At 39.1% G+C, this 19623-nt stretch overlaps 1 protein-coding gene across 1 annotated transcript in view; it reads left to right on the top strand.

The window, feature by feature from the left end:
* The first annotated feature begins 6584 nt into the window (after window positions 1-6584).
* The window catches only part of tnr (tenascin R (restrictin, janusin)), a 69451-nt gene continuing 56412 nt past the window's right edge, over window positions 6585-19623 (top strand). Inside the window, exons 1-2 of the mRNA XM_053627984.1 lie at window positions 6585-7116; window positions 8702-9178. Of these exons, the coding sequence (XP_053483959.1) occupies window positions 6624-7116; window positions 8702-9178 (970 nt within the window). The 5' untranslated portion in view covers window positions 6585-6623. The remainder of the gene's footprint in view (window positions 7117-8701; window positions 9179-19623) is intronic.

Raw genomic sequence — 19623 nt, forward strand, 5'->3', positions numbered from 1 at the left:
TTAGACACTGCTAAGACCTACTTATTTACCATTATCCTGTGTGACGTGTGCTCTGTCACAAATGTTTGAACTCAAGCCTGTGAATTAGTGAATTATCATTTATCAGATTCAAGAGTTTTTCATTGTACAGGAAACAGTCTGTTACACAGTACAAGGAAATTCTTACTCTGTAAATCCTCCCAGCAACCTCTGACAAACCGGACATGAGGAAAACACAAAAACATAAATAACGAATAATGCAGAAAGAAAAAGATAAAATGTGCAAGAGAAAGTGTTTATGTGTATAGTAAACATGAGACTTAATGTGCAGTAAAAAGTGATAGTGTGCAATGTAAACATGTGCATAGGCCTGCAGATGTAGGCTCAGTAGTGGTCCATGATGTTGTTTTTATGTAAATGAGTGTGTGGGGTGGGCAGGGTGGGGTAATGCTTGGCATGTCTCAAGATCAGAGGGCATACTACAGTGCTGTGAAAAAGTATTTGCTCTGATTTATTCTGTTTTTGTGTATCTCTTACTAAATTATTTCAGAAATTAAAACAAAATCTAAGATAAAAACAAAGACGACATGAAAAAACACAAAATACAGTTTTTAAATTATAATGTTATTTATTGAAGCCAGAAAGATATCTAATACCAACTGAGCCTATGTGAAAATGTATTTGCCCCTGTAGTTACAAATTCACAAAATCTATGAAACTACATAATGGGGTTCAGCTGGACTAGACGCAACCAGGCCAGATTACTGCAAACCCTGTTCAATCAAATAAACTCTTAAATAGAACTTTTTCAACAGTATGAAGGTGGTTAAAATGTAGAAGTAAATGAAAGACTGGTCTCCAGTTATTGGAAGTGTTTGGGTGCAGTTATTGCTGCTAAAAGGTGGCACAACCGGATTTTAAGTTTAAGGGGGCAGTTAGTTTTTTCACATGGGTGATAGGTGTTGGGTAATTTTTTTTTACTACAATAAAATAAATAAATAAATAAATGTATTGTGTGTTTACTCAGGTTGCCTTTGTTTTATGTTGTATTTCTTTCGAAGATCTAAAACTATTTAGTATGAGATATACACAAAAACAGAATCAGGATGGGGCAAATACTTTTTTCAAAGCACTGTATGTCTGCAGTGTTGAGGGGAGGGGTAGTGGATAAGAGTTGCTCACAAACCTAATGGCCTGTGGGTAAAAACTGTTTTTCAGCCTTGTTGTTCTTGCTTTTGCATTCCTTTAGCGTCTGCCTGATGGTATAAGTGTGAACAGGTGGTGTTGCGGTGGCTATATCAGTCCAATGACTATAGTATCATTAGCAAATTTGTTAATGATGGGGGTGTTCTGGGAGGCCACACAGTAGTGGGTGAAGAGTGTGTAGAGAACGGGGCTCGGTACGCAGCCCTGTGGAATTCCTGTGTTCCTGTGTTATTATCCTGGATGTGTGATTCCTTATTCTAATAGACTGGCGTCTGCCCGTTACAAAGTCCAGGACCCAGTTGCAAAGGGTGGGTGGCATACCAAGTGTATTAAACTTGTTGGTGAGCTTAGATGGTATCACTATCTTAAATGCTGAGCTGTAGTTGATAAACAACATTCGAACATTGCTGTCTTGTTATCTAGGTCCTAAAACTTGTGGGAGCAGAGCGATCATGGGAAAAGCATACAGATGTGACCTCTGCCATGTGTGCACCATGGTGTCCAGCCCCAATGATGTGGGAGGAGTGAGGGCAAACCAAAGCGGGCAGTGTGTTGTCTCCTCAGAGGCGAAAACATCCACTTCCGCTTGGCAGAACCTCCACAATATGAATGCCACCACTTGTGGATGGAGCCTCCAATCCCTGGGCCTCAGCCCCTGCCTCAACAGGATTTCTGCCCCCACATTCCGGTTGCCCAGAATGTACATTGCACTCACTGACAAAAACTTTCCCTCTGCCCAGAGAAGAATTAGTTGCGCCTGCCTGAAAAGGGGGAGTGAACATAATCCTCCCTGGTGGTTGATTAACCCTAACCCATGGAGAATGGAGGGGATGGCCAGATCCAACTTTATGTTGTTCAATGTTGATGGGATTGACCCCACGCATGTTGGGGATAGAAACGCCCTCATCATAGCAGAATTGTTATAACCTCTAGAAAATTGTCCTCTGCACTAGAGAAAGCATACTTTTCTTGAGGTTCAACCTGAGCCCCAAGCTCTTCATGTGGGGAAGAACAACATCTTGATGTTGAATTGCCAGTTCCCTGGATCGTGCTTGAATTAACCAGTCTTCCAAGTAGTTTAGTACACGGATGCCCTGGAGTCACAATGGAGCCAGAAGGACATCCATACACTTTGTGACGGTGCGAGGGGATAAATCTATGCAATGCCTCCAAACGCAAACCTTAGGAACTTCCTGTGACTGGGCAATATTTCTATGTTGAAATATGTGCCTTTTAGATCTATCGTCACAAACCAGTCATATAGTATCTTGAATCTGTATGTCCGAAGAGTATGGTTCAGATGACGCAGATCTAAAAATGGCTGCATACTCCCATCTTTTTGCAGACCAGGAAATAACGGCTATAAAAACCTCCCTCCCTCAAGGAATACATGTTCTATGGCCCCTTTGTGCAAGAGGGATCCTACTGCTTGTGCTAATGTCAGGCTCTGTTCTGTGCTGACTACTGTTTTGAGCACACCTCTGAACCAGGGGGTCGAGTTCTGAACTGGACCCGGTAACCCTTTTCTATGGAAGACAGAATCCATGGAAACACATCTGGCAGTAGTTGCCATGCTTCCAGACGGTCTTTTAGTGACGTTAACATTTCCACATTCTAGTGCAGAGAAAGCATCAGATTTTCATTGCCCTGTGACAGCTCGCTGACCAGAGAACACTAAAAACTTGGGACAACCTTGGCTAGGGGAGGCCCTACAGTAGCACTGGGGGCTAACTGCCCTAATATCCTCATGTCCCCTGATATGTCCGTTGATATTTTGTCATGCACTTCTGGGGAAAAAAAAGGGGAGTTTTCTGCAGTGTGAGGGAGATTTATTTTCACTTGGAAGAAAAGAGCTCATCCAGCCTTAGTAATCACGTCAATCACTTATATGCTCTGTTTTTGGCACACACTTCTGGCTCCTCGGAGTCAGAGAGAAAATTTATTATTATTTGTTTTGGCTTTCCATAGCAGAAGGAGGAGTTGCGATGCGCACTCCAAAATCCGGTGGAGAGCCGGACCCGGAAGACAGAGCAAGAGATAGCGCAACGCTTGTCTCCGGCTCCTCTTCCAGCTCCAGACGAGATCCCCAGGACCTGATCCAGCGGCCGGCCCAGATCTGCGAGGCACTCACCACCCCTAGACACTTCACACAGAAAGGGTGCCCTCCATCCCCCATGATAAAACAGGAGCAAGGCATAACACACTTCCTGAATTCTCTCTCACTCATAATTTTCTCTCTTTTTTTTAAAGGGACAGAAAAGTAAAGATTATTAATTTTTTTAAAGATACAGAGGAAATGAGTTTTTTTGCAAGTGTTACACAAACGACCGACATGCAGTCACGTTGAAGATAAGGTGGACATTGCAGTTCACAGGTGTCATTTTTATATCACGCGATGTGCTTAATTGCCATGTCATCTGATCACAGCAGGCCTATAAATAGGCATGATGTCACACAAGTTTCAGACGCCGGTCACCTTCAAGGGCACTCCCCACAGCGTGGAGATCATACAACGTTGAGTTCCCTTTGAAAGGGAACATGCTCAATTGGGTTGAGGTCATCAGACATTTTAGAACATTTAATTTATTTGCCTTTAAAAGCCCTTTGTGTTGCTTTCACAGTATGTTTTGGGTCATTATCCATCTGTACTGTGAAGCGTTTTGCAGCATTTGACTGGATCTGAGCAGAAAGTATAGCTCTATACAGTTCAGTATTCATCATGCTGCTTCTATCAGCAGTCACATCATCAGTAAATACCAGTGACCCAGTTCTTTTGGCAGGCATACACACCCATGCCATAACACTTCCTCCACATGTTTGACAGATGACGTGGTATGCTTTGGATCATGAGCCCTTCTTTTCCTTCTCTATACTATTCTCTTCCCATCATTTTGGAACAAGTGAATCCTGCAGCAGAATAGGTCAGGCTTTTTTTCTTTTTTTATAATCTGGCCTTTCTGTTCTTGAGTGTTACCAGTGATTTGCATCTTGAGATAAACCATCTGTATTTACATTCATGAAGGTGTCTCTTGATTGTAGACTTGAACAATGATATTCCTACCTCCTCCAGAGTGTTCTTGACTTAGTTAGAGGTTGTGAAGGAGTTTTTCTTCACCAAGGAAATAATTCTGTAATCATTCACTTTAGTTATCTTATGTGGTCTTCCAGGCCTTTTTTGATGTTGCTGAGCTCACCAGTGCATTCCTTAATTTTTAACAATGGACCAAATTGTTCATTTGGCCACTTCTAATGTTTCTAATATCTCTCTGATGGGTCTGTTTTGTTTTTTTCAGCCTATTGATGGCCTCCTTCACTTGCATCAATACCTATTTAGGCCGCATATTGAGAGTTCCCATGAACAGCTACCAAATGTTTAGAATCAAGTCCAGACCTTTTATCTCCTAAATTTGTCATGAAATAATGAGGAAAGAGGCCACACCCAGCCAATCAGTTAATTGTCAAATAAATTGGTTATAATTTCTAGACAATTACTGCAATATAGTTTAACCCCATGAATTAAAGCTGAAAGTCTACACTTTAATCACATCTTGATGGCTTCTTTTCAAATCCATTGTGGTGGTGTACAGAGGTAAAATTACAAATATAGTGTGTACAAATTCTTATGGACCTTACTGTGTATATATATATATATATATATATATATATATATAGTATTACAAACATAAGGTTTACAGATCTTTAATGGAAAGGGTTTAAACAATGTTTTTCATGCTTGTTCAATAAACCATAAACAATTATTGCACGTGCACCTGGAACAGTGCAACAGTTTACAGGCGATAGGCAATTAAGGTCACAGTTACTTTAACTTAGGACACTAAAGAGACCTTTCTACTGACTCTAAAAAACACCAGAAGAAACATGCTTAGGGTTCCTGCTCACCTGCGTGAACATGTCATAGACCTGCTGCAGGGAGGCATGAGGACTGCAGATGTGGCCAGAGCAATAAACTGCAATGTCTGTAATGTAAGACGCCTAGGACAGGGAGACAGGAAGGATAGCTGATCGTCCTTGCAGTGGAAAATTATGAGTAACCATGTATCCCCCAGATGTGATCAAGAACTTGCAAATACCTTGGTGGAAGACTGGAGTAACATCTCACAGCAAGAACTGACAAATCTGGTGCAGTCTATGAGCATGAGATGCACTGTAGTACTTAAAGCAGCTGATGGCCAAACCAGATACTGAATGTTACTTTTGTTATATATATATATAATATACAGTTGTGCCCAAAAGTTTGTTGCATACCCCTTGCAAGATTTGCTAAATCGTAATACTGTTAACAAAATAAGAGGGATCATAAAAATTCCATGTTGTTTTTTATTTCAAGTAGGTAACACAATACATTAAGAGCAGGGGGATGTAAAGTTTTGAACAGGATGATCAGTGAAATTGTTATTATTTTGTATGAAGATATTTTTAAAGTTTAAAGTACTGCCCTTCAGATGCTAAAAAAGACATTACATGTTATTAATAATAAATTACATGTCTCCCAGAAGACAAAATACTAACAATTTACACCTATCATGCTGTTCAAAAGTTTACATCCCCCTGGCTCTTAATGTATCATACGTCCCTCAGTTGTCCTCAGTTGTCCTCAGTGTGAAAAGATGGATCTCACCATCATATAGCCGCTGTGGGAGAGCGGTCAAACATGGAGAATATGCTGGAAAAGCAAAGAACATGCTGGACCTGGAGGATTTTTCTGAAGAACAGTGGGCAGCTTAACCGCTCAGGACAAACAAGGGATTCATGAACAATTATCACAAAACATAACAACAGTCGTGAATCATACAGGAAACAATACATAGTATGTATACTTTTGGATGAGGTACTTTCTATAAATTCAGCTATTATCTTGTGTTGTGGACTATATGTAAACATCTGTTATGTGAAATAGCTTCTTCAGGACAGGATTAAATAAAAAACAACATGGGATTTTTATGATCCATCTTATTTTGTTAACAGTATTAAGATTTAGCAGATTCTGCAAGGGGTATACAAACTTCTGTACACAACTGTGTGTGTGTGTATATATATATATATATATATATATATATATATATATATATATATATATATATATATATATATATATAAAATATTCTACTACTTGTGCACTTCTATTAGGTCGTACTCTATTATGCCATTGTCATACAGCATTTACTTCTGAATTAAGAATTGCTTTATACAACAGCTCTGTAGAACATTTTAGTCACTTTTAACTAAGATTTCTTTCTGTCTTAAGTAGACTTCTAAGACAATTTTAAGAGTAAGTTTTAGAAGCTTTATAGACTACATATTGGCCCTGCTTACTGAACAATCCCATAACCCTAGGGAATCACCATCTGATACTGGCCACTGTCCTTTTCTGAAATCGTTTCCAATGACAGACTAAATTAGCATTTTCTTTTTTCTTTATGCCTTTTAGACCCAGAGCCATGATGTGTGGGTCCATAATGGCATTGTGTTCTCTGATGAGCCTGGCATTGCTGTTCTTCAGTGTTAATGCTGTGCCAGCCCACAAGGACAAAATAGTATGGACAGCCAGGATCAAACGTCACGCCACAGATGGTAGTGGCAACAACAACAGTCAGAGCCAGCCCATGATTTTCAACCATGTGTACAACATTAATGTTCCACTAGAGTCCCTGTGCTCAGTGGATCTGGACTCAAAAGGGAGTGATATCACAGGGAGTGATAAATCGGTTGACGAGTATGAGGAGCAATCAATGGACTCAGACAGCCAGGTGACTTTCACTCACCGCATCAACATCCCCAAGGCAACGTGTTCATGCCCAGCTTCAGCCATGCTCCAGCAGCTAGCCAGTCGCATAGAGATGCTGGAGAGAGAAGTTTCACTGCTAAGAGCACAATGTAGTGGTGCTTGCTGTGGAGATAACTTGGTCCTCGGTGAGTCCATGATACATGTATTGTTTATTTCTTTAATATAATTTATGGTTGATCTTTAGAAATTCTAGAATAAATTTTCACACATTTTTCCAAGCTTGAAAAGGAATCTGGGGACAATTGTTAATTTTCACCCAAGTAAACAAAACAAGATACATAGTGAAAGTATTTGACGTGAAAAATGTACAAATATTTATCTAATCCTCACTCTGTTTGGATCAGAATGATCCATTTTAAATTTGAAATAATGGAGGAACAACTCTAAAATGACATTTTCCTACATGAAACTTCATGAATCAGGCTTAATTTCAGTCAGTGTATTAATTATTATTTCTGGGGAAAACCTTGATGTTTGTTTTCTTTCTGACTGTAATTCTGAGATAAAAACGAAATAAAAACATGGATGAATAATAAAAAATTAATAGCGGTAAAACTGAAGTTATGCTTATAGGTTCCCGTCATCAAATTCTCAAAGCTGGTCCACTGTCTCTGTTTGTTGATTGCTCGGTTCTAGAGAATCAAAGTAAAATGAGGAACCTTGGAGTAATTTTTGATACCAGTCTCATGTTTGATGTTTTTGTACAAAAGCACTGTTAAAGCATCCTTTTTTCATCTCAGAAATATAGCAAGACTGCACCCTATGCTAAATTTCCCTGTTACTGAAAAGCTGATAAACTCATTCATTGTCACTCGAATAGATTACTATAACGCCCTTTTAGCTGGAGTTTCTAAATCCACACTTAATAAGCTCCAATATGTACAAAACTCTGCTGCCAGGATCCTGACTGGGACCAGGACATGCAATCATATAACTCCTGTTCTGGAGTCCTTACACTGGCTCCCAGTCAGGTTTCATGTCAGGTTTCATTTTATAATTTTAAAATTATGATGGTGACATACAAAGTATTACATGGCTTGGCTCCTCAGTACTTATCTGCTTTGTTAATACTGTACACCCCAAATCGGAGACTGCGCTCCTCACGGTCTAATCTGTGGACATAAAATCTGTGGGTGACTGGGCTTTTTCCGTCTATGCTTCCTACCCTTTGTAACTCTCTCCCTCTCGAACTTGGGGAAGCTCAGACCTTTAACATAATTAAAGTTCAACTCAAGACATACTTTTGTAAACTATTATTTGCTTGATGATGTCTACTTTTATTTTATTGTTTTTCTGTGTACTGCTTATTTTGTGTACAGCGCCTTGAGACGCTGCTTTTAAAGGTGCTCTATAAAATATAGTTTATTATTATTATTATTATTATTATTATTATTATTATTATTACAATTTCAAATGTCCATTTCTTAAAATGCACATGCCAAGAACTGCTTAAGACTGTGACTCACCTCACATTAAATAATGTACTGTATGTGGCAAAATTATGGACAAAGAATATTTCAAATTAATGGCATGTCCTGTTTTCTTGGTGTATAAATGAGCTGACATGTTAAGTCTTTGGAACTGTAGTGGAAGAATAAACAGCATTCTACTAAAAATATTCTTTCAAATTATGGTTTGAGGATAATTTCTAACATGTTGCTTCAAAAATCTCCCATATCATGTTTAAAAAAACAATTATTTTCTTCCTAGGCCGGCTGGATTTTAGTCCTCACTGCAGTGGCCATGGCACCTTCAGCATGGATGTTTGTGGCTGTGTGTGTGAAGAAGGCTGGATGGGGAAGAACTGCTCAGAACCACAATGTCTGGGGAACTGCTCTGGCCAGGGTGTTTGTGTTGAAGGCGAGTGTGTGTGTGACAGTGACTTCAGTGGAGAAAACTGCTCAGAGCCTAGGTGCCCTGGTGACTGCTCAGGCCAGGGTGTATGTATTGCTGGAGAATGTGAGTGTGAGGAGGCTTACTCCGGAGATGATTGCTCCCTGAACAGATGCCTGAATGACTGCTCTGAGCAGGGGCTTTGTGTCAATGGAACTTGCCAGTGCAGGCTGGGATTCCTAGGTGAAGATTGCTCACGTATCTCCTGCGCTAACAACTGCAGCCACAAGGGAGAATGTAAAGCTGGATTCTGTGTGTGCCAGGAGGGCTACATGGGAGACGAGTGTGCTTCAGGTGGGTGCTCTTTACCAAATTTCCTGCATTGAAAACAGTCAGAGTATTATAGCCCCTAAGAGAAGTGTGTTCTTAAGTACATACATATAATATAATAACGCACACACACACACACACACACACACACACACACACACATTATATATATATATATATATATATATATATATATATATATATATATATATACATACATACATATACATACACACACATACATATACACACAGTGCATCCATTAAGTATTCACAGCACTTCACTTTTTCCACATTTTGTTATGTTACAGCCTTATTCCAAAATGGACTAAATTCATTATTTTCCTCAAAATTCTACAAACAATACCCCATAATGACAACTTCAAAGAAGTTTGTTTGAAATCTTTGCAAATTTATAAAAAAAAAAATAATAAAAAAAAAAGCACATGTACATAAGTATTCACAGCCTTTGCCATGACACTCAAAATTGAGCACAGGTGCATCCTGTTTCCACTGATCATCCTTGAGATGTTTCTTCAACTTGATTGGCGTCCACCTGTGGTAAATTCAGTTGATTGGACATGATTTGGAAAGGCACACACCTGTCTATATAAGGTCCCACAGTTAACAATGCATGTCAGAGCACAAACCAAGCCATGAAGTCCAAGGAATTGTCTGTAGACCTCCGAGACAGGATTGTATCGAGGCACAGATCTGGGGAAGAGTACAGAAACATTTCTGTAGCATTGAGGGTCCCAATGAGCACAGTGGCCTCCATCATCCGTAAATGGAAGAAGTCTGGAACCAGCAGGACTCTTCCTAGAGCTGGCCGCCCAGCCAAACTGAGCGATCGGGGGAGAAGGGCCTTAGTCAGGGAGGTGACCAAAAACCCGATGGTCACTCTGACAGTGCTCCAGCGTGTCTCTGTGGAGAGAGGAGAACCTTCCAGAAGAACAACCATCTCTGCAGAACTCCATCAATCACTCTTCAATAAAAGGCACATGACAGCCCGCCTGGAGTTTGCCAAAAGGCACCTGAATGACTCCTTGGCCTGAATGGCAAGCATCATGTCTGTAGGAAACCAGGCACCAGTCATCACCTGGTCAATACCATCCCTACAGTGAAGCATGGTGGAGGAAGCATTATGCTGTGGGGATGTTTTTTTCAGCGGCTGGAACTGGGAGACTAGTCAGGATCAAAGAAAAGATGAATGCAGCAATGTACAGAGACATCCTTGATGAAAACCTGCTCCAGAGCGCTCTGGACCTCAGACTGGGGCAAAGGTTCATCTTCCAACCGGACAACGACCCTAAGCACACAGCCAAGATAACAAAGGAGTGGCTACAGGACAACTCTGTGAATGTCCTTGAGTGTCCCAGCCAGAGCCCAGACTTGAACCCGATTGAACATCTCTGGAGAGATCTGAAAGTGGCCGTGCACCGACGCTCTCAATCAAACCTGATGGAGCTTGAGAGGTCCTGCAAAGAAGAATGTGAGAAACTGCCCAAAAATAGGTGTGCCAAGCTTGTAGCATCATACTCAAAAAGACTTGAGGCTGTAATTGGTGCCAAAGGTGCTTCAACAAAGTATTGAGCAAAGGCTGTGAATACTTATGTACATGTGCTTTTTTTTTGTTTTTTATTTTTAATAAATTTGTAAAGATTTAAAAAAAAATTTCTTTCATGTTGTCATTATGGGGTATTGTTTGTAGAATTTTGAGGAAAATAATGAATTTAATCTATTTTGGATTATATCCATATTAATATTACTATATATATATATATATATATATATATAATGTGTGTATGTTTGAGTTTTTTTTTTTTTTTTTTGTCTTTTTTGTTTAGATAAAAAAAAAAAAAAAAAAAAAAATTACTTATCCAACTTCATAATAATGACATGGTGGTTTAAAAACTATTGCTTAGGTATTTTTGAGAACATGAATTGACATTTCAAAAAGCCAGGTTATAAACTGCCCTGCCTTGCTTCATCCAAGCATAGTACAGTTAGTTAGTTTACTCAAGTGCAAATTGTGCAGTGAGTGGTTGTTTATTGACTGCTTTCAGTTCTACATGTATATCTGCAGTAGTAAAGAAACACCCATAGTTCTCAATGTAGCATACTCAAAGGACATATTACAATAAAATCACCAAACATACTAACAATCCAGAAACACAGGGGCAATAATTATTTAGGCAGTCACATTTAAACACTGTCTGAAACAGCTTAGTATTGACTTTTTATACAACAGTTAATTAAATAAACTTGTCTGTGATCACCACATAAAATCCCACTCCATAGTTCAAAACAGTCACTACAGTAGTGATAGTGACAGCAAAGAATACCTTTGTCTTAAAATATGAAAGCTCAGCAGATGAAGATGAAAAGGAAGAAAGGATGTAAATTTTCCTGGAAGCACATTCAATGGGATTGTACAAATCAATGTGAGCTAGCTAGGTAGCTAGCCGACTTGCTATAAAGTGAGTGCGGCTTCATTAGTATCCATTTCCTCTAGTGGAACAATAATAAAATAAACAGGACATTTGGCCATATTGTGTCCTAAATTTAACTTACTCTATATTCTATATACTTACTCTATACTCTGTATTCGTTTCTTGTTTATAAAACTGTTGTATAAAAGCAATACCACACTCGCAATCATGTGCTTATACTGCATACTACCTAGGGCCAAATCAGAGCTATACCAATATTCAGTATAACCACACTCTTGCTGGTATAATATTGCTTAGTTAGACCACTGTTTTAGAGTACACCTTTATGTGATCTCATCCAAAACCATACTGGAAAATACCAAGTGCAATCACAAAATCCTATAATGTACCAGAAGTAGTGGTCTCCATAAACTTGGGAACTTAAACCTTTCCCTTCAAGGGAAAGGCAGACTGGTTGGCGGGAAAGTGCGTGATGCCTACTCGGAAATTACATGATGAGACATGGAGATATTACTTTTGTGTATTTTATCAAAGGTTTCAGAGTAATCTTGTTCCAAATACATTTCAAATGTAAACAGTAAAGTTTTAAGCAATGAGTTAATTACAATATGAAATTTCCCTTATGCATCCAGTACTTCCTGTCTTCTAAAGTCTGGGGACATGCTTATGCTCTCAAACTGCTTTTTGAATCTGTTAAAAAACAAGTTGTAAAACCCATTTGCAAGAAGGCTGGGACATTGTGTATATACAGGTTTTAGAGCAACAAATAGACTTACCCCTAGGTTACTGAGAGACTGCTGCTCTAAAATACTCTTTTTATACCCAATCATGTTACTGACCTGTTTCCAATTAACCTAATTAGTTGCAAAATGTTCCTCCAGCTGTTTCTTTTTAGTAACACTTACTTCCATCCATTTGTTGCCCCGGTCCCAAATTTTTTAAGACGTGTTGCAGCCATCAAATTCAAAGCTACCTTATTTTTTCCCATGAAGTTTCAGTAAAATTAGCCTAAAACACCTATCCAAGGCATACCCAAAGTAAAATTAAAGCTGTTCTTTAACCATCTGGAGTACATGCATTGTTTTGTCTCTTTTGAAAGGGGACACTGAAGTTTTATCCCCAGAAGTCAGAATCACTGTAAGTGCTACTGGCATTGAGTAGTAGAGGTTTGAAACACTGAAACAGAAGGGATTTTTCCCTTGGCCTGATTTGGGTTTTTTCTGCCTGATTTTTTTTTTTTTTTTTTTTTTTTGCATACAGAGGCCTGCAGATGCCTACAGCTGGGAGCTATTAGCTTGAAAACACAATTGAACCACAGTATGAAGCCTTTCCTAGTTCAAGTTCAAATATGATAACAAAACCAAATAAAAATTTTATACATTTTTTTACACGTTTTTATAATGGTATGTCAATACATTTTTCTACCAAAACCTTTTGGAGACTCCAAAGGGCCCATTGTACACATAACTTGGATAAAAAGGTTGCTACTCTTGATTTTTCTTATAATAATGATATCACATGTCTAGGAATCTACAAAAAGTTGAGGGGAGGGGGCATTTTGAGTTCTGGCATTTAGGTGTGTTCACTCACACTCTGCAGAGATAAGGAGATGATTTGGAACAATGCTGCAGCAGTTCTTGTGGATTTATTGATGTAAAATATGTTTTGGACTAAATATTTTTGCATAATTAGATTGTTTGGACCTTTGGCAGTGTAACAACACTGTTTTTGTCAGGATGGTATTGTTCAGTGGACTGCTTCAAAGGCGAGTTGGTGCTGTTTGTATTTGTTTATAAACTGTTTATATCCATCAAATCACAATATTCTTAGCTTTCCAATGGTATATTGCATGAGTACATAGGTACTATGTACAGCTGTGTAAATGGCAACATTCTCCTAATAACGTTGCATAAAAGGACAATAAAATTCCTTTGGCCCGTCGACCAGAGACGAAGAGAAAAGCACTGGAAGGATTCTGGAACCCAATTATAATAAAATTACAAAATGAAATTATTTAATTAAATGAAATTGAAAAAAATATTTTTAGTACTTAATCTGTTGTAACCTCAGTTGGTTCTTTTTTTCAACTCAGTTATTTGACATCACCGTCAGATGAAGGTTTTTGTTCATTTCGAAATAAATATTTTATTTTTTGTTTCAATTTATTGTGTTAATAATTAAAACACTAACTGAACTACATGATATGATGTCTTGTTTGCCTGAGAACACTGGTTATATATGCTTAATATTAAACAGGATAGTAGAGAATTAAGGATTTTAGGAATTGGATTTTTCATAAGTGTGTAAACAGAAAAAAAAAATGTAGAGAATATTATTTTTACTGAACACCATTATTAGATAATTGTGGACATTACATTCTTGTTGGGGGCACATGGTGGCCTAGTGGTTAGCACGTTCACCTCACACCTCCAGGGTCGGGGATTCGATTCCCACTGTGGCCCTGTGTGTGTGGAGTTTGCATGTTCTCCCCATGCTGTGGGGGTTTCCTCCCCCAGTCCAAAGACATGTGTGGTAGGCTGATTGGCATGTCCAAAGTCTCCGTGGTGTGTGAGTGTGTATGTGGATGGACATTAATGGATGGACATTCTTGTTGGATGGATGAAATTAAAATAGCATGCTTTTCATGTGTCTGCCGGAGTTGACATTAATTAAGTGAATAAATGACAATTTTTCGAAACAAGCATTTTCATTAAAACATGTTACATTTATCTACAAATATATCAATTTCTAATTAATGTATATAAAATATAAACTAACTTCTAAAACATATTTTGTCCCTTATCTTAAGAATCAGTGATGGATTTCTTTACAGAACACTGGTATTGTCACATGTGTGGATATAAAGTAAGAGGCTTTATACTTACTATAGCTCATTATAATAGCCATTTTAGTCCTGCAGGATTGCATACTTTCTTTTTTCTTCTAATATTCACATAATAAACACACAATAGATAATGATGTCAGCCACAGCAACTCACTAAAAGAAAGTCTAAAGCATCCATCATTCCCTGATTGATAGTGTGGATTTAAACATTAGTTAAAATACTTTTAAAATACTACTGAATACAGTGAGAGAAAAGGCTTCAGAAATGCTTTCAGTGACTACGTTTACATGGACAGCAGTAATCTAATTATTGACCTTACTCTGAATAAGACAATATTGTGATTAAGGTGTTTACATGAGTTGCTTTTAGAATATTCCTTTCATGTTCCTTGTTTTAAGTGTTATAGAACATAGATCGATTAATGGCACACGTCTTTACGTCACCGCGCCACGCCGTCCGACATTCCCTCCAGAATTTCACGTATCAACATACAGTTTGCCTTTGTTATGGTACCGTATACAGTTTGTCAATCAGTTGAAAAAACATTTTTAGTACTTAATCTGTTTAAGTCTGTTAATCTGTTTTTTTACGAAAGCTTCAAGTGCAGTTAATTATTTGTCATGATATGCATATGTTAGGATTTGAATCTCCGGGTTACGATTCTTAAGAAGAGAGAAAGTGAAAATACACAAGAAAGATGGTGCACTCGCCTCGCTACATGCTTCCCACAACAAGCATTTGGGAGAGTTTGCCAAATGACACACAGACACACAAAGTTCAAATGGCAAGATCTTTATTCCAAGAAAGGCAGAGTATATATCATGTTTGACACACATCAGAGACAATGGGATAACTACTGATTGACTAGGTGGAAGGCCATATTTGCATGAAACAGGAACATATGTTAATGTATGTAATGTAAATGCGCAAAATGAGAGGGGACAAAGGACTGCACAAGTTAGGGGTTTTATCCATCTGCGCCTGAGTCAACAGAGAAACAAAGAAAAAAGGTGCCAACAGGAAACGGGGGGGGGGGGGGGGGGTGTTCACAGGGAGAGGAGAGTGTTCACTTAAACTTGTCCTCTTTGGTACCAATGGGACATGCACACACACACACACACACACACACACACTCCCCCATAAGCATCAAGGAACGCCCAGGGATCCATGAGCCTACGACAGCTCCCACCATTTATATCCTCCCTCCAGACAGGGTATGAGTCATTGTTTATACATGTATGTGTTTTCAAGACTAATACAATAAAATCTATATGTGTATGTGTTAAGGAGAAATGAGGAGAGGCCCCCTTAAGGGCTGCTTGATTGTGCATTTTCTTCTTTCTCTAGTGAACTGTTTCTGGTCAGACACCATTTCTGTCTATTGGCATGAGTCCACTGGGGTTGAGAGTCAGTCAGTACGGATGTGCCAGTGACTGCTATTACTGTTGTGTGAGGTCTAAAGGCAGCTTTTCCATCCTTCCTGGGGTTGAGGCATTTCTTGTACTGTATCACCTGGGGGAAAGGGGAGTATGTTTCTCTGCAGGTAAAAGGAGAGAAGCAAACACATTACCATGTACATTGTTCAATTAATGCTTGAGTGTAATTGCTGACAATCACGTCCAGGTCTCCTGTAAAAGAAACACCAGGGTTAGCTTTAGTCCATGAGGTTGGAACCGGTTTGCTCATTATGATTTCAAAAGGAGATAATTGAGACTCAGCATGAGCAGTTACAAGAGTTATAGGGCCTAATGGTAGAGAAGTCAGCTAGACTTCCTGAATAATAGTCAGTTTGACTGCTATCACTGATTTAGACTGACCTGAGTCAACAGAGAAACAAAGGAAAAAGGGGGGGGTGTTCACAGTAAATTTATCAACATTCAAATAGACGACTGCTTGAAGCCATGGGCTGCGTCCGAAACCGCATACTTGCCTACTGTATAGTAGGCGATTGTATATTGTACATGTATTTCGCCTGCTATATAGTAGGTAAGTATGCTGTTTCGGACGCAGCCAAGCTCTCTTGTTTGCCGTCACACAGTTGAACACTGCCATGTGTGTGTGTGTCCTGTCGCAAAATGCGGCAAAAACTCCCACACAATGTTAATACTGTGATTAAGGTGTGTACATTTCTATAATGTGACTAAAAGAGGAATACTCCACATGTCTTAATTTGATTTGTGTTTACTTCGAGTATGACTTTAGCAGGATTAAGGTAATCAAAAATCGCATTGGTAGTTTTTTAATCAGTGTTGTCTTAATCAGGTTAATATCAGGATATTGTTGTCCATGTAAACATACTGAGGGAGAACTGGTTTATAATTGATCACTCAAGGTTTAGTTTTTTTTCCACAACAATTTACAAAACAAATTTTTGGCTTCTCAACAGGGCTCTACAGTAACAATTTCTTTTAGGAGCACTTGTGATCCTAATTACAAAAATTTAGGAGCGCAGTCAAAAAATTTAGGAGCACAGTTGAGGTTTAGGTTTTTTTTTTAAGAGATGGTAACATTAACGTGCCACAATATAACGCACAAGTAGGCATGAGAAAACTTGGGGGATTTAAATCAAAACATGAAAACTGGAGTTGACTTTTCTGGTGATATCTGGCAACCGTGAGTTTAAATGAAGTGAAAGAGCTGTCTATTAGAGTTGGTGGGAGAGCGGCAGCGTGCTGTATGTTTACAGACTGAACAGTTGCTACTCTTGATTATGATTGGTGAGGAATTATTTTATAAAGAAGTTTGAATTAAACCCATCTTGTAGCGTTATTATTATTATTAATTTACTGGCGCAGGTTCAGGTCATTTTGCGGGATCAGTAAAAGATGGCGGTTTGTGAGATCGGGAAGTTGAGAGAAGCAGATGATGTTCAGTGTTACTCTTCATCATAATGGCTTCTCTGCAGTATTTACACACTTGTTCGGTTGACTGAGGAGATGAAAAACAGTGTGAAAGTAACTGTTGCGCGGTATAGATGGATTTTGGAGTTGTAGTTTCTATTCCGATCGTATTATACAACTCTGAACAGGTCACTCGCACCTGTGCACCTGTATATTTATTCACAGTCGCACAAAGTACATTTCAGTTGCAAATGCGAGTGAAACGGTCGCTCTGTAGAGCCCTGCTTCTGAGACTTTTTGTTTCTGTTTCTTGCTGTCTTTCCTACTGTAAATTATGGTGTGGTTCATGTGACACTGTTCCTTAAGTGATGTTTTTGCATGAGTCCATACATGACACCTTGGCATGCTCGCAGAAGTATAAATCAGCTCTTACAGATTATCAATTGGGAGAGGAGTGCATCATTTTAAGATGAGTTCAGATATTTAACTAGGACTTTAATTCATCTTTATAAATGACTTCTAAAGTGCTTAATCCTTGTAGGTATAAGCAAACCATGCCAAATACATGCACAAGTCTACCTCAAGTAAAAGAGCAGCTGCACACCAAGCAACAGCAATTAAACCTCCCGCTGAAGCCTCTGCACACACTGAAGCTATAAAATTGGTGATGTCTCGGAGTTTAACATCATTCATTTGTCAAAAGTCACATTCACTTCAGAAGGCTCTTCATGTTAGTCAGGCCTGGGCAGTTTCTGAATAGTGATCATTTGATTTCACAGTTGTTCTGAGAAACACAAAAGAGAGAGAAAAACAGGCGTCATTGCTAAAAACAGCTGTCACCTCATAAGTAAGAAGAGCAGGATGAAAAGAGAAAATGGGCAAATCACACTACTAATTAAATGTTATTCGATTCTCATTTTCTTGAAGACCTGATTGAGTCAAAACTGCTCATTTCAATTTAACTGAGGGGAAAACCATAAGGGTGGTGGTACAAGAGAGAGGTGGAATAATACAGGAAAAGCTTGGTTCAATTCTAATGCTTGTCTCTGGTGCTTTAAGCTTTAGGAGCAGCATGAAGTGACATTATGGATTCAGACAAGTGACAGGAAAATAAAGCTGTTCTTTAAAATGGAAGGTTAATTATGTAGAATTGCAAAAATATTTATGAACTTTGTTTAAAATGTCTTCTCAGTTTTGGGGATTGTGATGATCTTTTTTTACTAGTAAAATAGAGACCAACTACACAGATCAGCCATAACATTAAAACCAATGACAGTTGACGTGAATAACATTGATTATCTCATTACAATGTGGTGGGATATATTAGGCAGTAAGTGAACAGTCAGATCTCAAAGTTGATGTGTTGGAAGCAGAAAAAATGGGCAAGTGTAAGGATCTGGTTGACTTTGACAAGGGCCAAATTATGATGGCTAGTCCACCCCTGTCCACCACTGAAAATGCCTACAATGGGCATGTGAGCATCAGAACTCCACATTTTCCTATTATTTTCAATGGGGTCAAAATAACGCCATTTTCCAGACATTTTTGGAGAAAATTCAGAAACGCGATGTGTACTTGATGGGTCTACTCCCTAAGATATATGAGTATGGCAGCTGAATGTCTTTTGAGCCATGACACCCATGTTTTATTCCCTGTTCATTCTATACGGGCCAAAAACGTAAATTTTTTTGTCCACAGTTCGAACAGCGTAAATCAGATCTCTTATAATAGTCATAGCACACCTCTTCTCAATAAGCCGGTCAATTTGAGCCCTCATTCATGTCTGTAGTGCAGTCTCTGTGGGATGGGTTATATGCCGAAGTTTTGTCCAGAAGAAGAAGAATAGCCATCCATCCATCCATCCATCTTCTACTGCTTACTCCTTTTCAGGGTCACGGAGAACCTGGAGCCTATCCCACGGAGCATCGGGCACAGGGCAGGGTACACCCTGGACAGGGTGCCAGTCCATCACAGGGCACAATCACATACACACTCACATTCATACATTACGGACACTTTAGACACGCCAATCAGCCTACCATGCATGTCTTTGGACTGGGGGAGGAAACCGGAGTACCCGGAGGAAACCCCCGCAGCACGGGGGAGAACATGCAAACTCCGCACACACATGGCCCCGGCGGGACTCGAACCCCATACCCTGGAGGTGTGAGGCGAACGTGCTAACCACTCAGCCACCGTGTGGAAGAAGAATATCTAGATTTAAAATTTTCTGAAGAAAATGTGAGTGGTGCTTGCCCATGCAAAATTTGACACCTACATGCAGCTGCATATTCTGGTCAGAAGGGGAGCTACGTGTGTGTGTTTGGTCAA

This window comes from Ictalurus furcatus, chromosome 7 (assembly GCF_023375685.1).
Source record: "Ictalurus furcatus strain D&B chromosome 7, Billie_1.0, whole genome shotgun sequence".
Taxonomy (NCBI): Eukaryota; Metazoa; Chordata; class Actinopteri; order Siluriformes; family Ictaluridae; genus Ictalurus; species Ictalurus furcatus.